General features: G+C 49.5%; 1 protein-coding gene across 11 annotated transcripts in view; it reads left to right on the top strand.

The window, feature by feature from the left end:
* Nucleotides 1–25,540, top strand: part of fryb (furry homolog b (Drosophila)) — an 84,632-nt gene that overhangs the window by 8,408 nt on the left and 50,684 nt on the right. For 5 of the 11 annotated variants that reach the window (XM_035433971.1, XM_035433967.1, XM_035433968.1 and 2 more), the window contains exons 1-6: nt 2,909–3,279; nt 19,679–19,881; nt 24,511–24,564; nt 24,678–24,817; nt 24,947–25,037; nt 25,284–25,363. In XM_035433971.1, the coding sequence (XP_035289862.1) occupies nt 3,087–3,279; nt 19,679–19,881; nt 24,511–24,564; nt 24,678–24,817; nt 24,947–25,037; nt 25,284–25,363 (761 nt within the window). In that variant the 5' untranslated portion in view covers nt 2,909–3,086. Of the gene's footprint in view, nt 1–2,903; nt 3,280–10,315; nt 10,575–19,678; nt 19,882–24,510; nt 24,565–24,677; nt 24,818–24,946; nt 25,038–25,283; nt 25,364–25,540 lie in introns of those variants that run through there. The other 6 variants (XM_035433976.1, XM_035433970.1, XM_035433975.1 and 3 more) reach the window with 4 other exon arrangements.

The following is a 25,540-nucleotide window of genomic DNA, read 5'->3' as shown; positions in this document are numbered from 1 at the left end:
GTGGGCAACGCCAGGGGGGGGTGGTGTGGTTTGGTGCCCATAGAGAACAGGTGGCACACCCCAGGTGCAGGTTCAGGTGCAGCTCTGTGAAACCACATTTCTTTTCTTTTTCTTCAACATTTTTTTTTTTTTTCGATCTCCCACCACGACGTGTCATAAATTTTCCAAATGACCATGGCAGTTAACCCTGCTGTCCTGCTCAAAAATCTCACACAACGGGTGTCATCTACACCTGGCTACCTAATCACCCCTTACCTTCTGATTGGCTGCACGATCCCATGAATTCTGAACAAACTCAGATTCCCCCGGTTGTCATGGCGAACTAGCGTCGATTTCCCTGCTCTCTTTCCTGTTTCTGTTCCCTGTGTGTTTCTTTGACGATAACGTTGGGGGGGGGGGGGCATTCAGGTGTACAGGTGACAGACGACAGGTGTGAGCGCCCAGCTTCCACGACTAACGGCTTCAGAGGGAATTACAGAGGCGGTTGACAAGTAAACGCTGAGATGTGTGTTTTCCGCGGCTGCGTCTGTGTGCTTTGGGTCACGTCGTGAGGGAGAAGGGCCGGGTGTGCTTAATAGGGCTCGCAGAACAAGGCGGCCTGTTAAATTCCAGCCATCGGACGCGTCAGGTGTCAGGCTGACAAGGGGGCGGGGCTTCCCTGTCCCAGAGCACACCTCAGCCCCTGCCTTGGGGGCCCATTGTGATTCCAGATCTTTTAAAGTTTTTAAATAGTTTTTTTTTTTTCTTTTTTAGGTCGCGGAATCTGCTGAAAACACTGTGTTCTTGACCTGATTTTTTTTTTTTTGGGTCACCGATGCTGTTTAAAAAATGTTTTCCTGCAGGGGAAAAACAAGCACTGTGCATGCGTGCATGTGAGTGTGAGCCTGTGTTTGTGTGTGTGTGTGTGTAACCTGGACCTATTTATAGCATAGCTGGAAAGTTGTAGTTTGGGGGGGTGTGGTTTAAAAAAAAAAAAAAAAAAAAAAAAAAGACAATGCGTAAGATGTCGTAAAAACGTTGCTAAAACCTTATGGCAGTGCTGTAAAAAAGAACAAAGTTGCGTATAGTAGCGTTTTGGATGAGCTGGGTAAATTATCTCCAGACAGCAAAGTCTTGTTGGGCTGAACTTGTCCCATTTCCTCTCAGCTGATGGCAGTTCCTGTGTGGACTGAGAAAAGTGCTCTATTGGGCTTTCATCAGTTTGGGGTGCGGGGATGGAGGGGGGGGGGTGTAGGGGTGTAGGGTGGCGTGAGAAGGGGCCCGTCTGCTTTTTTTTGGGTCTGTGTCCCGCTGTAGCGCTCAGATTAAGACACGGTGAGTCAGAGGCGCCATCGCGGGCCCCGGAGGTACAGCCGGGCGTTTCTGTGGGACCCGCCGTCCCCACGGCCCACTTACTGTGGAAACGGCCCAGTTTAGCCTGATTCCTGCTGCTCTGGGCCTTCTGGAACCTTCTCTCTGCTTAGAGAGAGAGAGAGAGGGGGGGGGAGAGAGAGAGAGAGACTGAGAGAGGGAGAGAGAGACAGATAGACTGAGAGAAGGGAGAGAGAGACAGAGAGACTGAGAGAAGGGAGAAAGAGAGACAGAGGGGGAGAGAAAACAAGAGAGAGAGAGAGAGAGAGAGAGAGAGGGATAAAAAGCAGTGGCAAATCCTAAACAAAGTACTGGTCCAGTAACCACACCTTAGCAACTGAAAAATGAAGACACAAAAAACAACATGGCTACCCAAAGAGGAATGCACATGTGGTCACTGCCAGACAGGATTTTTGTACGTTATTATAACTCTTGTTATCACGACCCTTTGCCAATATGTATTTTGAAATATGCCAATAAAGCATTCGAATTTGAATTTGAATTTGAGAGTGAGCAGTACAAACTGTCGCTTCAGCTTTAGCATGCGGTCGCTCCAATGCACAGTAAACATATTCTGTTTCTTTCTCGCACTGCTTCCCTGTGTGGTGAGTTCAGTTAAGAAATATTTGTTCCTTCTACAGAGATTAAGGGCGCTGGTTTGATTAATGATTTTTACAATGATTTATTTAAAAAAAATGTATTTACAAGATGGGTGTTACTCGTCATCACAATAACACAATAGCAATAGATTACAATAACAATGTGGGTGTTTCCAAATATACAGCAACACAGATATGTGGATGGTTTAAATTTAAATTTAAAACGAGCTTATCGACTCCTGTCTATTTTGGACACATTTTTTATGCTTTTGAATGGTTTCCAACTCCCTTTTGGCCTGATTACATCTAATGTACAGTAATTGTGATTGATAGCATTTTATTGAAATATTTTATATTGTAACTAAGAGATTAGCTGACATTCAGTCATTTTTGTTATTTGATTTGTGAGAAGAGAGGAGTGAAAGTAATAGAGGCTGTGGGTGTGTGTGTGAGAGAGAGAGTGCGTGTGAGTGAGTCTGTGTGGGTGTATGTGTGACAGAGAGTAGAGAGAGCGTGCGTGTGTGTGAGAGAGAGAGAGAGCGTGTGAGTGTGTGTGTGGGTGTGTTTGTTTTATCAAGCACGTGCTACTCTCCCTCAATCTCCCTTACTCTCTGTTTCCCTCTCACTGTCTAAGTCGGTGCTCCGTCTCTCCCTCTCTCTCTCTCTCTCTGCCTCTCTCCTGCTCTCCTCTCTCTCTCTCTCTCTCTCTCCCTCTCTCTCTCTCTCTCCGTTCTGCTGAGAAGGGGAGTGGCAGTAACCCTATACCTGACGGTCTGGCGCGCGCGTCTGTAACAGGCTAAACTGCCCTGTCGGGTGCGAAGGGTTCCGTCTGTCATTCGGAGAGAGCCTCAGTCCGAGCTGCTCTGTCATCAGAACCCCCCCCCCCCCCACGGGAAACGGACCGCAGAGAGGAGGGAGAAGAACGAGGGAAGGACAAGACGAAAAAAGAAGGAGAGAAGAAGCAGAAGGAGAGAAAGAACAGCTACGGGAAGAGAACAAACTTGCATCGCGAGCTGAAAGAAGAGAGAGTCTCTCTCTCACTCTCTCTCCCCCTCTCACTGCCTGGATGCTGCGACCGCAGACAGATTGACACAGTTTTGGGGAACCACATCCCCCACCCCCTCTTTTTTTTTGGAGATGTCCTCTGAGGAGCTCTGGAGCGGCGGCGGCGGCGGCGTGGTGGCCCGGATCGTTCCGGAGCACGGCGAGGACCAGGACGGGGTGATGCTGGGGCGCATCAGCAGCCTGCCCCTGGCCCTGTCCTCCGCCAACGACTTTCGCGGGAAGTTTAAAAAGATCCACTCCAAACGCCGGCCCTCCATCCTGGACGGTAGGTCGGGGAAAAGCTCCCTCCCTCCGTGTTTTTTGGATAAGACCTCCTTCTCCTCCCTTACCTCCTTGGCTTATGTCCCTCTGTCCTCAGGGACGCTTTCGAAAGCCGAAATTCGGTCTTGCTTCACCGGATGTTGCCGAGGGTAACATTCTGCTGCCGTAACAGTCGTTTTCACTCGCTATCGTGAAGCGTCCGATAACAGCTTTGCCGTCGCTGAGAGTCAACCACCCCGGCAACCTTTTGACTGCTCACCTGTCATTCACGCTCAGTCTGTAATGTGAGATTTAGCTTGCGTCTTGCCACGATTGTATCGGGGGGAAAAACATTAATTAGCCTCGTTACTGAAGTGAGGGCGTCTAGGCGCGTCTGAACAAAGCTTTGTGATGACGGGCTTTGTCCTGCTTTATTTCTGTGGTTTATTTTCTGTGGTTATTTCTGTGGTGAGTTGTAAGCCTGATGACTCACTGTAATGACAGGGTTGCTCTGGTATTGAGATGGTGAGAAATATTTGTAGAGAATCACAGAAGCTAAGGCAGGGGAATTGTTTGTGCCCGGAGACGGGTGTCTGTGTGTCCTTAAAGAGGTGCTTACCTTTCTTGCAACGTTGCCTCAACGTTTTGACCCCTCTGCCTGTCTGTCTGAGAAGAATGCTTCTCACAGTGTTACCCCACCACCAGGAGCAGACTATCATATTATAGTGTGAACATCATGAGCAATGAAGGAATCTTTTCGTGATACCCATGACTGATTAGTTTTACTGTGGAGTTTCAACACCTGTTGCACGAGGGGGAAGAGAGGGGGAGACAGACAGAGAGAGAGAGAGAGAGAGACATGCATTTCTTCAGTTTGCTGCTCAAAATACAAAGTAACGACACTAAATGTGTGTACTTGCAGCTGTGAGACAGCCTAGAGGAAAACCAAACAATTTCAGGCTCCTGTTATTGTGAACATCCCGGCACCACCACATGAGATGGGGGGAGAGAGACAGAGAAAGAGGAGGGGGGAGAGAGAGATAAAGAGATGGCACATCAGCGAGAGAGTCACAGTAGGGTGAGAAAAAGGGGGATGTGATGGAGAGAGCCTGAGAAAGGAAGAGAAAATAAATGGAAGTGGTCCGAGAGTGGTAAACGGAGAGAGATAAAAAGAAAGAAAAAGTAGGTAATAAAGAGAGAGAACGAGCCAGAGACTCTCAGTTGGGTGAGAAAGAGGGGCGTGAAAGAGAAAGAGAGAGAAAGGAAGAAAAAGCGAGTGGTCACAGAAGCGTATTAGACAGAGGGAGAGATGCTTCGCACTGCAGGGGCTGCGTTTGCGCGGTTGGTCGCGCGCAGACATACCGCGCATTCCTGCTCTTCATCGGAGCCTGAAAATGCGTCTAATAAGCGCTTCGGCCGTCTGCTGACTCTCCCACCGACCCCCTGCTTTCGGTTCCGCGGTTTATAACGGCGAAGCTGAAAAAAAAGCGCGTGTACTCGGCTGAAGAGCCGCGTCAATCGATGTGGTCTCACTTTAGCTGCGTAATCTCGCGTGTGATACGCGAATATGTTTTAGTCAGACGACGTGAAATTGCGTGCATGTGAACGGTTATGACTTTTTAAAATCGCAGTCTAAATGGCTTTTTGAATTTAGTTAAACACAGGGGAAGGATTAAGTGTCTTTTAGCAGGTGCTGTTATCCAGAGCGACTTGCGCTACTTTTTAGCATTTTTTTCAGTTGGATATATACTGAAGCACCTCACGTTAAGCACCTTGCTCAGCAGTGTTCTACCTGGGAATCAAACCAGTTTAGTGTCTACGAGGACCACAATGGAAATAAACCATTTTTGGCGTCACTGTGTTTTTTAATCCTACAATATTTTTAAATGAATATCATGAAAATAGTGCTGTATTATATGTACTGTAAAATGGTGTAATAACTGTCTACTAAAATTTTATTTAATTGACAGCTAATTAATTAGTTAATTAATTCATTCATTCACCAACAACTGGGTTACAAGCCCAGTTCCCTCTCTATTATACTGCACTGCAGCCCTGTTTAAGGCTTTATGTACCCTCCTCTGGATAAGGGGTTCTGCTAACGCCCCAAATGTGGCTGTTATAAATTTGGGGAACAGCAAGTGTGAGGGTCCCAGAGCCCGGCAGCACATGCTGTGTGTGAAGAGACACTTTCGCTCTCACAGGGCGGGAGAGAGGCAAGGGGGTCCCCCCTGTCTTCTGCCCCTCCCCTGACGCCTGACCCCTGACCCCTGACCCCCGACCCCCTGAACCTCCCGCTCCCCGCTGCGGGTAACCAGACCCCGTCCACGGGCGCGGTTCCTGGGTCTTTTGGTGTTCGCCTCGGACCAAAGCCCCAAACAGCTGTCCTGGTGCAGCTGGCAGGGACGGGCCTTGCACAGAATGCTGGGAATCTGGGGGAAATTAGCCACTCGCGGTTGGCACGGCGACGGGAGAGGGCGGGGCCTGGCTGTTGTTGTCTTTGACGGGGTCGTTATGGTGTTAGGTCAGCAGTATCTGTGTATCCGTCATAAGAACCGTAGCATGACAGAGGCCGTTTGGGCTGCAGTACTGGAAAGTGTGTGTGTGTGTGTGTGTGAGTGTGTGTATGTGAGGGTGTGTGTGTGAGTGTGTGCACATATGTGTGTGTGTGTGTGTGTGTCCTGTTTCAGGGTGATTCACAGTAACAGAGTTGTAGGGATAGGGGTGCAGTTGTGCCCAGCAGCCTGTCACTCACACGGGAGTGCTGACTGGTGTCTGGGCTCACTGTGAAGGGGGCGGGGCCGAGCGCCACCTGCTCTGAGCTGGAGTAAATGAGAGAGGCGGGGTTTGGGCAGGGGGCGGGGCTTCCTGCACAGCTGCAGGAGGAGATGGACACATGAGCGGTTTCACTTTGAGAGACCCCTGTGATAAGCTGGGGCAGCTGGAAAGTCTCTAAACCAGCACTTTCATTCTGCAGTCAGAGCACTGCACCTGTTACTGTCTCACACACACACTCACACTCACATGCACGCACATACACACGCACACGCATGCGCTCGCACGCACACACGCACAGGCATGCACACACACACACGCGCACACATAGATGGGCTGAAAGGACTGTTTGTTGTTTATTCTCCTTTTTCTTATACAAGTTTCTCATGTATGTTTCTGTCAGAACATTTGTATCTCACATTCCACAACATATGCTGTAGGCTTGTCTGCGTGGGTTAGGTCTTACTGTCTGTTCTTACTGTGTGGGTGGGTTTAGTCTTGCTGTCTGTTCAAACTGTGTGGGTTAAAAGTCTCTCTGTCTGTTCATATTTCGGCGAGGAGACTGATTTTTCGTCACGATGGTGATCCAGAGACCGGTGAGAGCCATAATGTCTGGGACAGCTCACTTATCCAAGAAACGTCACCGCACTGCCATGTTGCCCACGTAATGTTGCTCTACCAAATTGAGTGAAGTTTTCTTTATTTCTTTATTTTTTTTCGCCAGAACATTCCATGCTGGCTGGGCCCCGGGCCCCTGTGGCCCTGACCCCGGGTGATCTCTGGTGGTTTCCACCGCCCCGGACCCTTTCTCCTGCCCTTTCCCCGTTTTAACCGTGGCGGGTCAAAAATAAACCCTAAAACTGCCCGTTGGGGGATTACATCACGGCACAGTGGCAGGTTTGGGGATTACCCCCCCCCCCCACTTCCGCCCCAGAGCAGAGGGCGTGACCCCTGGTCTCTCCCACCATGGGCCCAGTCTGATCTTTTACCAAAAAGCACAGAGAAATGGACAGGAAACCAGATCCAGTATTCATAAAGCATCTGAGCAGGACTGCTGATCTATAATTAGTTTTCTGTGACCTAGCCTTGTGCATTATAAGCTACAAGGTAAATTGGGACCTGTATTCATAAAGCATATCATAGCAGGAGTGCTGGAAACCAGGGCATGTATTCAGAAAGCATCTGAGAGCAATTGTGTCTTTTGCCTTCTGTGCACATAGCAAAGCTTTTTTGTGAATTGTGAGCTAAAACTGATCCTGGATCAGGACCTGTATTCATAAAGCATCTTAGAACAGAAGTGCTGGAAACTAGGAGCTATATTAAAGCATCACAGACCAGTTGGGCTGATCTAGGATCGGTTTTGCCCTGTTCATATCCTAGCATTATTCGTTATGAGCTAAAAGGCATTGCTACCTCTCTACTCAGCTTGTAATGCTACTTGGCTTCTATTTTTACACGCAGTCTATTTAGATATTTGGATATTTAAATTCCGGTGAAAGTGCCGTGCCCAGGGCAACAACAACTGTGCCTCACCTTGGAATGAAACCTGCAACCTCTGAGTTACATGCCCAGTTCCCAAACCATTATACTACATTCACTATACTACATCCACCTTGCTGTATGTCACATGGTTGTCATGACAGTCTTGTGAAGACGGGGGTATTCTAAAGGGTGGCTGTCCCCCCGCCAAAGAACACAAACCCTTGTGAGGGCCGTGTTCCTTGCGGTCATAAAAAAAGCGCGGGCACGTTCGTGCGGCAGAGTGGCACGCTTGGCATCCCTCGCCGTGTTGACACAACATGACTGTGTGTTGTTGGCCAAACAAGCTGAGCTGCCCCAACGCAGCATCACCAGCCCACAAACGGAAAACACACCAGCCTGCGGGTGCACACTGGCTAACCTTTCACTTAAAAAAAAACACGGGAGCGCGAAGTCACCTGATCTGTGACGCGAGGCTCTGCGAAAAATCGGCGATCCCCGTTAAATCGATGCCTTTGTCCTCGTGGTTTGCCCTCTGAGTGTGTCCAGGGAGCGGAGGGGGAAAGCTAGGAAGGGGGAATCTCACTCAGAGTCCACACCTCTGCCTGTCTGATAAGCCCCTGTTCAGAAAGTGAATCTGTGTATCTTTGTAATACACAACAAGGATGGTGCCTGTATGACACAGAGAGACCGGCAGAGAGAGAGAGAGAGAGAGAGAGAGAGGGGGAGGGAGAGGGAGAGAGAGAGAGAGAGAGAGGCAGAGAGAGAGAGAGAATTTTCAGATGTAGAGTGACATTGAACAAGGTGGTTTTTCCTGTCTGAGGCTGATCTTTATTTATATACTTAACCTACTTGTGCCCATTAACCCGAGCTGTGAATACCTCTGCCATCCAGCCCACAGACTGTGTGCAAAACAGGAAGCAGCACTGTGGAAAAGAGTGTGTGTGTGTGTGTGTGGGTGCGCGCCTGCGTGCACGTGTATGTGTGTGTGTGTGCGTGCGTGCTTGTGTGTGTGAAACATAGGCAGTGTCCTGAACCAAACACTCCCATAAGACACTTTTGTTTTCGTTAGATGTTAAAAAAAAATACACAATTTAAAAGGTGTAAACAAGGTGTAAGTGGTAATAAAACACCATGGGAATAGTCCCTGATTGGTCGGTCATCGGAAGTATTTGCGGAGTAGCCTGGTGTTGTGTTTCGAATGCTCAGTTTAACACTTTTTAAAAAATGATTATTTACACGTTCGTGTGAAGTTAACGTTCATCTCGTGTTACAGAGGATAGCCCCAAGGCCTGTGACAGCCAATTACTGCTATTGTTCCTGTTAAGGCGCCGAGCAGGCCGAAGAAAACTCAGGGAGTCGAGAGCTATTGTATCGCGTGTCTATTAATAAACACCTGTCCACGATGGGGTGTGATCTTACCTTTAAACCTGACAAACAAGTCGGCAGGGATGCTGAAGCAGCACGATGTTCAGCGAAGGAGCAGGCATTGGTGGGCATTTCATAAAAAGGGATTAAGGAGCTGGCCGGCTAATTTTTCGTGAACATTTTCCGTGGGTGGAATTTGATCGAACCGACCTTGCGAGTTATTTATTTATTTTTAAAAATCTTGACGGTAATTATGCGACTAAACCCTCCTTTATCTCGCTTGGCGGATTGCCCGCTCGCGTGAACGCGGTTGCGCCGGCCCTGTCAAAGAGCGCTCCGGTGACGCAGCGCTGACCTTGAGCGCGCCTCCGTCGCCCTGGCGACGGGCGTTTTTTTTAAACGTTTACGTTTATTGCGGTTGTCGGCGCCTCTTTGTGCGCGTGAGGGGTTAAACACAGGCGACGCAGGAGCGCGATGGGGACGAACAAAAAACTACGGAGAACGCTTAACTGTTTAAGTGCTGTAATACAAATATAATACTTGTCAGTTGAGCAGGTAGCTCATTGCACTGCATGTAGGTGATGTTTTTTAACGTCTCTGTCTGCAGTCACTGTGATTCTGTAGTGAAGGCAGTCAGCTGGACTGGGCTTGGTTCGGTTGCAGTGTGCTCCAGCGCTGTGTAAACCAGTGTGTTGTTCTTAGCAATAGCACGCTGCAGGACACCATTGAATTACCATATGCTTGTACACACACACAAACACACACGAACATGCACAAATAGCATGCGTGTACATACACATAATGTATACGCATATGCATGGCACAGTAAGGCATGCTTGCTCTCGGACAGTTTACACACACACACACACACAGGTTCACTGGGCCAGTGTGTTTGTGTGTACAGTAGGTATCAGCGTGGAGCATGCTGGTGTTGTGAAAGAGAGTAATAAATGATGAGTAACTGCACAGCTTGTTGTTAGCAGGACACAGTGCCTGTACATCTCTTGTGTGAGGGGAGTCTCTCCCAAAACACCTCCCCCTCATCCTCTTCTCAGTCACCTTCATCGTCATATCCCCCCACCTCCCACCCCCCTTTCCCGTTCTGCCACACACACACACACGCACACACGCACGCACACACACACACGCACACGCGCACGCTGCAGTGATCAAGGGCACTTCTTATCAGCTGCTCTCTCTGCTAAGAGGATTGGTTCCTGGTCTCCCAGCCTGCCTCGTCATTTAGGGCGAGCGAGCATCACTGCCTGTGAGCGAGCGAGAGAGCATCACTGCCTGCTGGGAGAGAGAGAGAGAGAGAGAGCGAGCGTGTGAGTGAGGGAGAGAGAGAGCGTGAGAGCGAGCTCAGTGAGGGAGGGGGAGTGAGAGAGGAAGAGAGAGAGAAAGCGCCGTCAGGAAGAGGAGAGGAGAGCAGCATCTCGCGTTGGAAGGGAAGGAGGCGATTTTCGGCTTCGCTCAGCCGCGTCCGCGTTCGTGCCCAGCAGGTGACGTCCGGTCCGGTCCGGTCCGGTCCCGTTCGCCCCATCCCCCCCTCCGCCCGCCCCGGTCTCGATCCGAGTCCCGGTCCCGGTCTCTCCCCCCCCCCCCCTCGCTCTCTCCATGTGGCAGCCATGGCAAGCCAGCAGGACTCCGGGTTCTTCGAGATCAGCATCAAGTCCCTGCTCAAGTCATGGAGCAGCGGTGAGTACGGCGGTGTGGGGGGGGGGGGGGGGGGCTGGGTCTGCGGCTAACGGTGGCGAGCGGCTAACGGTGGCGAGCGGCATCAGCCCTCAGTCTGCAGGGGGAAAAAAACACCGCCTGTCGTCCAGGGCTGCCTTTGTCTATGTGGCAGGTTCTCACGCAGTTCTCACGCGGCTGTGCGTGATGATGTGGCGTGTCCCTGATGATGTGGCGTGTCCCTGATGATGTGGCTGCTGTTGTGTGGTTCGTGTACAGTTGTCTGTGACTGTGGAGCTGTCCGTGGTCGGGCAGCAGTTGTTGTGCTATGTGCAGTCACTGAACCCACCGGTACAGTTTCCTGCTTTATTCCCTGTTTCATTCTCTCTCTCTCTCTCTCTCCTTCCCTCCTTCCCTCTCTCTCCCTCCCTCTCTCTCCTTCCCTCTCTCTCTGAGCTGCCTCCATCTCATCACGATGGCGCAGATTGTAAATAGTGCTTGTTCACCAAGGCAGTCGGGTTAATGGGGTTAGCGAAGGTTCAGCCTGATTAAAAAAACACTGGGTTATTACTCTCTATCTCTCTCTCACTCCCTCTTTCTATCTCTCTCACACTCACTCTATCTCAATCTCTCGCGCTCTCTCTCTCTGCATCCGTTTGAGGCCGTAGTGTTTACCCCTCTCTCGCTCTCCCTCTCTCTCTCTCTCTTTATCTCTCTCTCCCTCTCTCTCTGCGTCCCTGTTTGGGGACGTGGTGTTTACCCTGTTTCGTGATTCCCCCCCCCCCCCCGCCCCCTGTGAGACTGGCAGGTATCGGGGCCGGGGGTGAGGTGTTCTCTTTGGGGAGGATGGGGACACAGCTGCCGTCCTCTGTCCTTCTCTGGGACCTTCACAACCCCCACCAGATCAACGTTGTTACATAATGAAAGATAGAGAGGAAAGAGAAAGAGAGAGAGCACGAGAGAGAGAGATACTAATACACTGTCATATTTTAATCTTCATATTCACTGTTATTGTTATTCCCTTTTCATCATTGTTGTTATAATTCTGATTGACCATTGCGCTTTAGCAATACATATTTCAGAATATGTCATGCCAATAAAGCATTTGGAATTTGAATTAGAATTTTAGAGGGCTGTTCCTGTAGCATTGACTGATGGGATCTGGTGTCGTACGATCTTGCCCTTCCTCATATTTGGGGTCGCCGGGCCCGGCGTCAGTTAGCCGAAGGGCGCTGGCGCGCACCACGCAGCGCACGGTGGTAAACGGCACGGCCTCAGGCAGCCAATGAGGGCTGCCGTAGCCACGCTTGGGGGGCACTGCCCGCGCTGCTGGGGCACGCCGCGGCTAACGGCTAGCAGGACTGACCTCTGTTAAATAACACGGTGATGCAATCTAAGGACAGTGGAGCGTTGGTGCGGATGCTGGGGACCGGCTGGTTGGGAAGGCCAGTTACCGGTGACCAGTTAGCCAGTCAGTAGGCTGTGAGTGACCCATAGGCCAGGTAGCAGCCTGTAGGCAGTTGGTTAGCTGCAGAGATGACTTGGGCTGCAAGGGACTAAGTACCCCGTGTTTTGGGTTGTGTAGGGGCGCAATTATGCTCATAGGAGGTTGTGTAATGGGGCAGTTACCTGGGTATGGGGTTGTGCGGGGGACCAGTTATCCAGGTTTTTGGTTGTGCAGGGGAGCAGTTATCTGGGTAGCCAGGCTCCTGCTGTGTCACTGGGAGAAGCTCACAGAGCTGCTGTTGTTTTCCTGGCCGTAAGGAAGCCTCCCTTTTATTGTGGTGTTTGGTCTGCGTGTGTGTGTGTGTGTGTGTGTGTATGTGTGTGTGCTGTGCTGCGGTGTGTGTGAGTGTGTGTGTGTGTGTGAGGGAGTGTGTGCACTGCGGTGTGTGTGTGTGCGTGCGTGCGTGCGCGTGTGTGTGAGCATGTGTGTGTGTGTGTGTGTGTATGTGTGTGTGCTCTGCTGCGGTGTGTGTGAGTGTGTGTGTGTGTGTGTGAGGGAGTGTGTGCACTGCGGTGTGTGTGTGTGTGTGGTGTGTGTGTGGTGTGTGTGTGCGTGCGTGCGTGCGTGTGTGTGTGAGCATGTGTGTGTGTGAGTGTGTGTGTGTGTGTGTGTGTGTGTGTGAGGGAGTGTGTGCACTGCGGTGTGTGTGTGTGTGTGTGTGTGCGTGCGTGCGTGCGTGCGTGTGTGAGCATGTGTGTGTGTGTGTGTGTGTGTGTGTGTGTGTGGTTTATTCGCGGGCTCTGCGGCAGAGCCTCTGTGCTCCAGCACTGACGCGGTGTCAGCGTTTAGCCCCCGCTGTGTCTGTTTTCAGCCTCGCTCCGACCCCCCCTGCCCCCCACTGCAAGGGCTGGGCCTCTTTCAGCCAATCACAGCCCACCGGGCGCCTCTCGGCCAATCACAGCTCACCGGGCACCTCACAGCCAATCTGTATGGGTGGTAGCAGGAAGGCAGCTTTGTTTTTCCCAGACAAAGACATTTATCTGCTGTGATGCAGGGGAGGGGAGAGAGAGAGAGAGAGAGAGAGAGAGAGGGGGGAGCACATCAATGGAGGGAGAGAAGGAGAGAGGAAGGGCATCAATGGAGGGAGTGAGACAGGAAAGAGGGGAGGTGGGAGGGAGAGAGAGAGAGGGAGGGAGGGATGGAGGAGGTTCTGATGCTAGCGCTCGCCACATCTATTAGCATGACGCACGCCGCTATGACAACAATGCTGCACAGCCTTGGAATATAAACACACAGGCTCACCTCGGCCCTGTGTGTGTTTTTCCTGCTCTCTGCACACACTGCTGTTCCTTTCACCTCAGTCTGGTCCTGAACCAGACCCCTCCACACCCCCCACCCCCCACTGGGGCTCTACCTCAGCTTACAGATGCAGTCCAGACCCCAGGAGCCACAGGGGGGTCCCACAGGAGATCATACTGCCCAAAATGAGGAGGGTTGGGTCTCGGTCTTGTACCGGGACCCTTGCGTTGCAGGCATGGATTGCGTTTGAAGTGCACCAAGCCGATGATGGATTGAGGCTTCCTGCTTTCTTTGCAGTTTTTGCTGTACCTGTGACTCTTCCACCCTGTATAGTTATTCACACTCATTCACCTTCTGGACAGGTACCTGCATATCGTGCAATTTAGACTGTAGGGTTTTATAAAGCACAATCCATTTATAGATTGGATATTTACTGAAGCATTTCAGGTTCTGTACCTTGGGCAAGGGTACAACTGCAGTGCCCCACCTGGGATTCAAACTGGCAGCCTCTGAGTTACAGTTACATTGTACTACACTGCCCCTCTCAGTAGTGATCCTCTGCGCTGCAGACGGAATGTTTTGGCTCTGAATGCAGTGTCGTTTTCCCTCCTCTCTTTCTTCCTGTCCTCCGTAATGGCGTCTGTGGATTCATATCCCACCGAACCCACCGTTTTCCACGGACCTCTCTCTTTCTCTCCCTCTCCTCCTTTTTCCGGGATGGCATGACATCATCCGTTTCCGTGGTGACCGTCGACCCCACCTTCGCTTGGACTGTTTGCGTTGGGGGTGCGGCCTCTGCCGTCCCCGCTGTGACCTTCCACACTGGCCCTTTATTTTCTGGGTCTGAACATCTGGAACCCTCTCTCAGTGCCGCTCGTTATCGTTTCCATGGTAACCCCCCCCACTTTCCCCGCCCCCGAATTTATGATGTAAAGAGCTATTTACAGTTGCACAGTCTAGACTCAGACCAGAGGAGGAGAGGGGGACAGGGAGGGGAGGGGGTACACACCTGTATCAGATACACGGCTTTCCATGCCCCCGCCTACCGCCCCACCCCCAAAACTTAGGGCCCTGTTCAACCTCCTGTCCCATTACGGCTGATCGGTCAGAGGTCTGCATGGCCCATACACGCGTTTGTCACTTGATTTGTAACATGTTATCATCCAATTATGTGTGTCTAGGCACCATTTCTGCTAGTTTTCAATCTGACCTGACAACCAGCTTAACAACGGCTTGTCTGGCATCTTCCGCACGCGTATTATGAGATGCCGTTTGTCAGTAGAATGTTGCCGACAGGAAGTCAGATCCGATACCGGCAGGACCCGACCCAGACTCCCTCCAGACGCGATTCATATCGGGTCCGGAGAAATCGAACCCGTGTCTGCTTTCTTGAGTTTAGCCCGCAGTCATTAATAAGAGGTAAAATCAGATATATGCCACATGAAGACAAATGTAATTTATGTAATCAATTAAAATGGAATCTTTTTCAGTAAATTTTACCGAAAAGTTATTTATTTTTTTTATCATGAGTTCACAGACATTCATACCCTAAAAACAATAATGCTACAGTAAATTGTAATACATTTTCCATGTCCTCATATTTAAAACATATTTCAGTGGTTTATTTACAATGCAATATCTCCATATTTTTATTTATTAAGCTGCGAATTGTGCCTCTGGCACGATGCGACCAGGAGACCAGCGCACCACTTCAAATGATTTCTGGATTAATCTACCAAAACTCCCGCACACAGCCAGACACGATCCGATTGGCTGCGGCTCGACAGGTCTTCACAGCCAAACATTCTTTCATTCCAGCACAGATCGCCCGGCAAACAAAAAAATGTCCTCGCAACGTTGCTGCAATGTCTTGTCAATGTTAGCGGCAACGTTGTGAGAACCTTCTGAGAACGTTTTGTGAACGTTTTGTGTCAGCTGGTCAGTCAGTCGAGGTGCGAACACTGCTGCTGAGTTTTTTTTTTTTGGGGCAGCTGTGATTTGTTGGCTCGTTGTCATAGCGATGCTTGTCCCGTGTCCTCCCAGCGTTGCTGATTTAGGCTCTCGTTCCCCCGTGACGGGCCACAGTTTCAGCACGGCTGTGTGACCGCGACGGGAGGCCGGCGTTCCCGTCCCGTTTCGGAGCGCCACGGGAATGCGAGGATTGTTCCCGGCTCGTTCCGGAGGAGCGACATCACCGATTGGACACGAGGGGGGGGGGGGGGCGAACGAGAAACGAACACGAGACGCGGCCTGAACGTATCGACCGGAACCGAGACTTATGGGACATCAACATGCCGGCGTAGTCTCGTGCTGAGTCATTCTGTAGAAACCTGGTTACCAGTTTCACCCCCCCCCCCCGGTTCATCAGCCAATCAGACCGTGTCTGGCTGTGTGCAGGAGTTTCGGTAGATTAGTCCTGTGATCATTTGAATGGGTGCGCTGGTCTCCTGGTCGCGTCTTGCCGGGGGGCCAGTTGTCAGTCACTGGTGGGTATATTGTGATTTGTGGCGAAAATGTGCACAATGTTCCCTATTGCCAAATTTATTTATTACCAAATGTGATGTCTCAATCGACCAAGTTTTTTCATCAGACATCAGACATTAATTTTGGGACGAGCACGCGCTCTTTCTGCTTTGTATATTGTGATTTATGACCGTCGTCGTCAGGGATTGAGTTCATTCCGATGCTGCTCAGGCGAGGGTCATTGGCGAGAAGCATGTTTTGAAAAATTTTTTTGCTTGAGTATCCTACCAGGTTTATGCCATGCTATGTGATGCTGACTCTTACCATAGAGGCCCTTGCAACCCCGTAAACTGGCTGGTCTGTGCTCTATCAAGATTGATCCTGTGCTCTCAGTAACCCTTTGAAGACTAGGTTTTTTGGAATGTTTTTTTTCTAAGTTCGAGGTCAGCGTTCTAGAACTCCATTGCTTTCCATTACAAGTAGTGATCGTTACATCAGCATTAGAATGTTCAGTTAAGAACATTCTAATCACAAGTTAATCTCATGGCTCAATTCATTCTCTCTGTATTCTTGTGGTTTTCACTGAACGCTCCTTAACATCGCTGTGCTATTGTCCTATTATTCTCTTGTGCTTAAGTTTCTCAGAAACAATTATCCGGAGAAACACAGACCAAAGCAAGTGACGGTTTCCCTTCCCTTCAAAACAATGCAAGCACAGCACCAGCACTTCAGTTACCGAATGATTTAGGAGCGGGAGATCTGATTGGTCCTATAAAAATGGAACGTTTCCGTTTGAATCCCTTGCAGCTGATTGGTCCTCCGTCTTGTCGGCAGAGGGGAGGTCACTGATGCGCTCATGGCTGTAGTGCTGAGTCTCTGCTGGTGCCCTTTGACCTTTTTCTAAGCGGAGGCTGGAGCCTCAGGAAGACGGGTCATTCTGGAGCGTGTTCGGGGGTTCGTTAAATTTAATTGGCCCGTGGTGAATTCCGGGGTGGGAGGGGCTTTAATTGCTTTCTCTCTTAGAGGAGCCGTTTTAAAAGGGTCTCCTCATAGCCCCTTGCTGCAGAAATGCTGGGAGAGCGGTTTGATTGGAGTGCGCTTGATTTATGATGAGGGACGCCGTCGACAGCTAATCTAAACCGCGCTTCGTTCGCGTTACTGCCGGGGCAGGGGCTCCCTAAGGTAGTCATCATCGCTCCTATCAGAGCGCTGGTCCTTGTGCGGTGGCACACACAGCCCGGTATTGATTGGGCGAATTTAATATCTCGCAGGTGGTGTTTGAGTGGTATGAAGAGAGATGGTTGCCCTGCGGCAGTGTAGCAATATTGGACTGGATTTGACAGAGAAAGTGCTTTGAGGTGAAATCCCAGAGCACACTCGGACAGCACTAAAAACTTATTACAACTTTTGACAACCTTGCAGTAAGCAAGCGATTGTGCAGGGAGGTTGCAGTGAATCAAAAACATTTCTTTTTGTTTCTTTTTGTCTTTCTCATCTTCCTGCTAAAGCGCAGTCTTCCAACAATGTTGTGAACTGGTGTCAGGTTAGTTTTAAGTGACGTGTTTGTGAAAAGACAAAAAGAAACGCTTCCTTGACTTTCAGCTAACCCCTAAAGATCTTGTGGAAACATTATGTTTTTCCAGGATGCAAAAATGTCCGTGAAGCATTTTCCTGTAGGAAAAACCTGTATTTACATCACAGCTGGTAATCTCTGGACCTGCCTCAGCCTTGTCACAGGAGTCTGGTGTCGTTTATCACCATGGTCCTGTTTACAAAAACACTGCCCCCCATCCAGGATGCCCAGTTGTACATCCCACACGCTTTCCACTGGGGGAAACGGTGATGTCATTGCCATGATGTCACAGACAGATGCCTCGCATGTGGGAGGAGCTTTCCTTTCTCTCAGGGGTTAACGAGGGTTCAGCCTGATTAAAAAAAACAGGGTTTCTGTTGCATCTGTGATCTCTCTCTCTCTCTCTCTCTCTCTCTCGATCCATCTCTCTCTTCCCCTCCCCCTCCCTCCCTGCTGTTGCTGGACCAGGCAGTGTTAATGTAAGATCAGATCACCGGAATGTTTTCCTTAATCACTGGATTCACGGGATTACCACTGATGCCCATCTCAGTATTTAAAGAGCCTTCTAACTATAAGATGATTGTTGATTTGTTTAAATTACAGGTACTGTCAGAGACCTGGATTTGTATTCTTTGTTATTGATTTATTCTTTCCTGAAGCACCAATAGAGAACATAGTTATTACACTGCAGGTTTTCACTGATGCGCCGTCGGAGTCTTGAGGATTCTGGAATGTCCGATATGACATTATGACATCACAGGTGCATAATGGGTGAGGACATTCCATTTTGGCACGCAGATAATTATGGCATCTGACACAACCCTTCTTTTACCCTTCTCTCTTGAATGGCCATGTTCAAAAACAAGCCTGCATTGCAGGGGCCTTAATTCAGAGAGACTGGCTCCCGGCATTAATTTATCTGAGCGTTTCTAAGCCAGCACGGCCACCCGGCTGATATTTGTCTGGTCCTGGCTGTCAACAGAAATGCGTTTATCTGGCTTGTTCTGTATCCAAGGCTTCTCCCGCCCACCTGCTTCCCCCAGGGTCAGCTGGTGTGGGCGTGGGCAAACTAAGAGACGCAGAGACTGTAATCTCCTCCGGCTCGGTAATACATCAAACACACTCACCAGGCCACCGCAATGCATTCTGGGAGCCCGGAGACAGGGCTTGGAGCATCTCCCAACAGCAGCACACAGTAGTATACTGTCAGGGATAAACAGTCTGTGTGATGTAATGTTTATTTCTGTTTCTTTGGGCTTTTTTTTTTGTTGCAAGGAATGCCAGTTTTATTTTGGCATGCTTCAAATAGGTTTGGGTCTAGGCCAAGAGGCCTATTTCTTCTTTTAGATGATCGTTTTGACTCATGTACAATTGTAGCGCTGAGGAAACACTGGGAAATGTTTTCCTCTTGCCAAAGGGTGATGACATCACCGCTGAGAGAGCGTAAAGAGATGAAAGCCTCGGCTGGCTCGGGTGGTGTTTTGGTTCACGAGCAGAATTCAAGGGGTGTGGCTGGCTGATGCCGCGTTCACACGTTAATGGAAAAACAGCGTCTGTGTCGCGCTTATCGGACTGACCGTCGACCGCCTTGGGTCAGTAAACTGCCCATTACCACACCGCTTTTCCCAGAGTCGAATTTACCTGGTAGGGAATCCAGGTTGTGGACACGCATTCATTCTCCTGCCAGTTTAAATGCTGGGACTTTATTTTAACCCTTTGTAGAGTAGGCATGTTTTCTTTTTCTCCAAAATTCGAAGCCAGTGTTCTAGAACACATTGTTTTCACCAGTAGTGATTGTTGCATCAGCATTAGAATGTTCAGCCGAGAACATTATTATTTTAGCACTAAATATTATTATAGCACTAAATTATCCTGACAAATTCTTTTGAAAGAGAACGGGTGTTATTCCCCAGGTTGCCACTTCAGAAAGAGTTCCTGGTTAGGTTAACTATAAATAAGAAAAACATTTATTGGGTGCCTCCATGTTGCTGGCTTTTAGCTTTAAGGTTTTGAGTTCCCACCTACAAAGGTATGCTTGCATCGGAAAATCATCCATTATATCTTCCTCTTCAGATGACTCTGTTTGTGACAGGCTTTTATTTTTTTCCACAGCCGTCAGTGTATTTATAGCTTTGCTGGAAGGAAGTGCTTATCAGACCGCATGCAAAGGAACCTGGGAAAGGTCAGAGGTCAGGGGAAAGTTGCGGGAAGGCGCAGTTCTGTTTGGCTTCCTCTGCGTACGGTGGGAAGCCGCTCCGCGTGTGGAACCTCTCGGGGTCGCAGCCCGTAGGAAACATTCCGCTTTGGTCGCTGAGCTCCGTGTGTGTGTGTGTGTGTGTCCCGCAGCGTCGCCGGTCGGAAACGGGTACAGCAAGCCGCCGCCGCCCCCCGCCTCCGTCGCCCCGGGAGACCGCAGAGGACCGGCAGCCATGACGACCGTCGCCGTGGACCCCGAGAGCAAGCCGGGCGAGTACGTGCTCAAGAGCCTCTTCGCCAACTTCACCGGCGTGTCCGAGCGCAAGATCCGCATCATCATGGCCGAGCCGCTGGTGAGTCTCCCCGCCGGTCACATGACCACGCCGAGGAGCTTTGACTCAGAGAATATCAAAGAGAGACGCTCTTAGGAGAACTAGTGTTTGCACACGGGAGCCAAGAGTGGCATCAGCCTCTATCAAAAAGTATAACTCATAACTTTATTCAAAGTTGCAAACTTTCTTGTAAAAATATTTAAAAGCCTTTGAGTTGCATATGCAGGGACCCACCAGATGCTTAGTTCCTGCTTTCCTCCTGTCCTCTCTGCTTCTGAACTACAGGAGGGTTGGGTTGGTGTTTTACTACAGCACAGAACATCCATTGCCGCTGTATAGTCTTAGGCCACGCCCCTTAATTCATTTTCAAAACATGACCCTTAATGAATTTAAGAACATGCATCAAATTGGAAGGTTTCAAAGGTAGGGAGATGGAACAGCCAATCAATTAGCCTTGAGCTCTTCATTGCCCCCAAGGGGCAGTTTAGAGACACTCAAAAGCATGTAGGATACCAGAACACAAATGTACAGTCAAAATAAGGACATAGTAACCGATGGGTTCAACTCCAAGTGCCTCGTCACAGATCTGCTTTCCAAGGCATTCTTCAATTGCTGTCATCATTCAGGGGGAATCGATTTGTCTCGGTGTGCATGTCCTGGTTCAGTCTGGTGTTACAAGCTGAGAAACCATGTCTGTCTGCTCCAAAAAATGTTATTTTTTATGTGGGCGGCGGTAATGGGTAAGGAGCTGGTCTCTCAAACCTAAAGGTTTGATTCCCGGGTAGGACACTGCCGTTGTACCCTTGAGCAAGGTACTTAACCTGCATTGCTTCAGTATACTGTGTATCCAGCTGTATAAATGGATGCAATGTAAATGCTATGTAAAAAGTTGTGTAAGTTGCTTTGAATAGGAGTGTCTGCTAAAAAATTACTGCAATGTAATGTAATTTTTTTTTTTTTTTTTACCAGCACATAATGATTGTATAGTGGTTTTTAACCAGCTTTATTAGTTGTTGCATAACAAAGACAACATTGACGGTGCTGAGATCTCAAGAGTGTTTAAAAAATCGGGAAATAACATGAATTGGGATTGCAAGGTTTTTAACATTGCCTATTGATTTTGGGGGGGGGAGAGGGGGGGGGTTATTATTAAGACTGATGGCTTGGAAAACTTGACAGCCCACACGCAGCACGACAGAGCACTGTGAAGAAGTCTGTTGCCATGGTTTCATTTCCGCATGCAACTGAAATAGCAGAATGTTTTTCCTTAAAGTCACTCGGGCGTCATGAATGGCTAACAATCGGGTTTTAAATACCATTTTATTCAGAGATAACTTTCTGTCGTGCGCTTCCTGCACACTGCAGTCTCAAGGCTTCGGCTGCTCCAGCGTCTGCTAGTTAGCATCACGTAGCCTGCGCTAACGTCAACCGTGAGCAGGAAGTGAGGCGTTTTGGGTGCCCATACGGTTGCCTTATCGGGACCTGCTGTTTGAAAAAAAAAAAAAAAAACGGTTCACCACTAGCACTTACCGTCGAGCATTGATGCCTAATTCCATTAGAGGGGAATGGGGGCAGGATCTCTCTTTATGGACGGGAGGACAAGCTCAGGGGCGGCTTTAATCGCAACAGGAAGTAATTATCTTTAAGTGCATTTGTCTGGACCCCACAGCGAGCCGGGCCGCTGAGCTCGACGAATGTTTTAACCCCGGAGAAAATGGCTTCCTCCGCTTCCCTCTGCAGTCTCTCGTTTAGTGTGAGAGAGTAAGAACAAGCTTGCATGTTACCACAGATGTAGGGTTGCATTATGTTCAGTAAGCACGTGGCGTATGTTAGGAGGGTGTATGTCGACAAACGGTGGAGCCGCTAGTGGACCGGTGTAGTGCTGATTTCCGAAATGGCGGTAGGCCGACAGCTGGCGCCTACGGCGGTCCAGCGGACACTCGCTCGCTGGGGAGGGCGTCGTCTGTGGGTGTCCTGTTTTGAGACTCGGCCAAGGCGGCGTTTTGTTGCCAAGATACCATCGCCGTGGAGCTGTTTTTCCTGTGTGTTCCTCTTGTTGCCTTTTCCCTGGAGCGCTCGGGGGAAAAGCTCCCCGCGGTGGAGCCGTCGCTGCGTGGGAGGAGCCGTAATGGAGTCCGTGGGGAACCTCATTAGCCGGGTGGCCATGGTGTCTGGACAGATGCTAGCAAGAGCGCTAGCAATCCCACGTGCCTCGGCTGTTCAGTTAGTGTTAATTACCACGGAGAGCATGTCCCTGTTCACTTCTCAGGCATTACCATAGAGACCGGGGGTGCCCGGGCCTATAGAGGACAGGTACGCAGGTGGAGGTTTCTCCTTGTTTTTAGTCTGATGAGGCAGTCCATCCATCCATCCATTTTCTAACCAATGTATTCCTGGGGGGGGGATTGGGCTGGAGCCTATCCCAGCATGCATTGCACGAGAGTCCATAGCAGGACATTGAGGAGGCAATGTGTTCCTGATATGCCCATCTGAGTGACTTTGCCCCTCAGCTCTCTGAGAATACCATAGAGACCACCCCTTACCTCTATTACAATACCACAGAGACTTCCCCCCGTACATCTATTACAATACCACAGAGTTCCCAGCCCACCTCTTGTACAATACCATAGAGGCTTCCCCTCTTGGCTCTCTTGGAATACCATAGAGACTTCTCCTCAGCTCTCTTGTAATACCATAGAGAGTTCCTCCTTCAACCGTCACTTTACCATACACAGTACTGGCCCATTAAAGTCTCATGGTACCATAGATAGTCCCTAGCCCCTATCTATGGTACCATGAGACAATCTCTGTCCCCCTATGTCCTGGTATGATGTGTCCCCAAGGTTTCTGTGCTGTACTTCCTGTTCCTTGTCTAGACCATATCTAGACCATAATGTTCCCGAAACTTTTCTGGGACCTTACTGCAACGTTATTATTGCTTGATCGCATAAACGTTAATGAGCAGCATGGGCCTGATTCTGGCTTGGAGTCACTGAGCTGGCGGTGTTCGAGCTTGGGGGGGGAGCGAGAGGAGCGTGAGAATTTCTCCCTCGGCTTGGAAATCGATTAAATCGGCTCTGCATTTTAGCTTCGTCAGGCTTCATCGTGGTGACTGGGATGCATGTACAGCATCCCCAGGGAGAACAAGGCCTTCACTATGTATGTGCTTTTTCCACATAAACTCTCTTATATGCATTTCCTTGATTTCCAGTGTGGCTTAATGTTAACTCTCTACCAGAGTATGCGTGGTTTATGCTGTTTCAGAGCAATTGATAGAATCATAATTTAAATGAATAATTTTGGAATGAAAACTGCTTAAATTATGTCTATTTTACTATTTGCTTTGAAACAGTATACACCCCATTTAGGCTAGCAGATGTTCCAAACATTTTCTTTTTACATCTTTTTTTTTACATGTTAGTATTTCAATGTTCAGATACGCATTGTGATATATTTTATTTAAGGTAGTTTAGACAGCATGTTTAAGTATTTTTTGAGGCAGCAGTCAGTCAAGTTGAGCAGTAAATTTCCAGAGCTCACTCCAATGTCAGAAGATTCCGGTTCTGCTTCTTTCTCTCTGTAGTCTTGACCTGCAGGACACGTAAGTGTTTACTTAGATCTCTGGCATAGCGTGCTCCGTGGAGAGAGGGACAGCATTCCGCTCATACACCCTGCACATTGCCCCCCACCACCCCCCAGTCCCAAACCGGCCCCTGTTCCCTCTCTCACATCGAACAGGAAGTTCGTGCAAGAGTCCCGCCGACACTTCCTCCTCCTCCTCCTCCCCTGGGGAGGGCAAAGCTATGGCTGGAATGGAGAGAATGTGTCGGGGAGGCTGGAGGGAGGAGGGAGGAGGGTGGAGGAAGGGGGGGCTCCCTTGTACAGTGAGACGCCCTCCCCAGCCTGGCCTGATCATGGGACGCTCATCACCCCCCCCCCCAAACTCACCCCCCCTGGGTGATTAAAGCCTGCCTCAGCACCCCCCCCCCCCTCGTTAATTGTCGCTCGTTGAAAGAATGTGGCGACGGAGAAGGGGCGGAGCTCGGGACCCGTGTTCAGACAGCGTAGCGGAGTAGGACTGCTGATCTGGGATCAGTTTTTTGACTTCTGGTCTCATGGTGGGAAGACTGAGGGTAGGTACAGAGGACACCTGATCCTAGATCAGTGCCCCTGATGTACACAGATCAGATCTGTCTTGACCCTTTGAGCTCAGTGGTTCCCAACCCTGTTCCTGGAGATCTACCGTCCTGTAGGTTTTCACTCCAACCTTAACAAAGCACACCTCACTCAACAGCTAGAGCAGGACTGCCCAACCCTGTTGCTGGAGATCTGCCGTCCTGTAGGTTTTCACTCCAACCTTAACACACATTAAGCACATCTCATTCAACAGCAAGGCACCTTGTTAAGCTGATAATTAGTAGCGTCAGGTGGGCCCAATTAGAAATCTCCAAAAAATATGATTGGTAAGTCTCGTTGCTACACCTGGGCCTCTGTCTGCATATGCCTGTCAGTTCTGTTGTGTGAGGTCAGCTGGTATCAGTAAATGTACAAGTACTTAGTGGAACAGCATGGAACTGGAAGCATTATTAGCTGTTTGTTTTTGTTAGCAAGTGCTAACGGTCCTTTTTCTTTTGTTTCTTCTCTTTGCAGGAAAAGCCACTGACAAAATCCTTGCAACGGGGGGAGGACCCACAGTTTGACCAGGTGTGTGTGTAGGTGTGCATTTGTGAGTGTGTCTGTGTGTGCGGGTGTTTCTCTGTGTGTGTGACATGTTTCTCTGTGTGCGTGTGTAACGTGTTTTTCTGCTTGTCTCCCAGCTGATCAGCACCATGAGCTCCCTGGCGGAGTACTGCCTCCCCTCCATCTTGCGCACGCTGTTCGACTGGTACAAGAGACAGAACGGCATGGAGGACGAGTCGCACGAGTACCGGCCCAGAGCCAACACCAAGTCTAAGAAGTGAGCCTCTTACCCGCTGCCACTCTGTTAGATAACTTACCGTATGTTTGAGATCATCTTATGATTCTGCCACACTGTTCCATAACTCTCTCTCTCTCTCACTCTCTCTCTCTTCTATCTCTGTCACAGTGATGAGCAGCAGAAGGATTATCTACTTGAAAGGAGGGATCTGGCAATTGATTTCATATTCTCTCTAGTGCTTATAGAGGTTTTGAAACAGGTATGGTTTTTTTTTTTTGCCAATTCTGTGCTGTTTTCGTCTGAACTGAATATCTGCACTGACTGAATATCTGCACTGACATTCATTCCCTTACCACCACACAGAATACTCTACCACCTATCTGAATCAGTCATGAAACGATGGAAAATTTTGCCTGTCTGTCATTGGCTGTCACTGATGACATTGGTCCAACAGTATCCATTTTTATTGGTTGGTGACCGATACTCTGTATCTTCCTCTTGCTAGATCCCGCTCCACCCGCTGCTGGACAGCCTGATTCAGGAGGTCATTAACCTGGCATTCAGACACTTTAAATACAGAGAGGGGTGAGTCTTCAGTTTATAGCAGCAGTCCTTTATAAAAAATAACCCTAAAACTGCTTTTCAGATGGTTAAGGAGAAAGTAAAGTATGTACTGTTGGATTTGTCAGTGCTTCCAGGAGACATTTTTAGTTTAGTGTATGTCCTCTCTTGCATCTTGAGTCCGATTGGCTGACGTGTGAC

The sequence above is a fragment of the Anguilla anguilla genome, chromosome 9 (assembly GCF_013347855.1).
Source record: "Anguilla anguilla isolate fAngAng1 chromosome 9, fAngAng1.pri, whole genome shotgun sequence".
NCBI lineage: Eukaryota > Metazoa > Chordata > Actinopteri > Anguilliformes > Anguillidae > Anguilla > Anguilla anguilla.
Note: the sequence above shows the minus strand (reverse complement) of the source record. Positions and strands in the feature narration are given on the sequence as shown.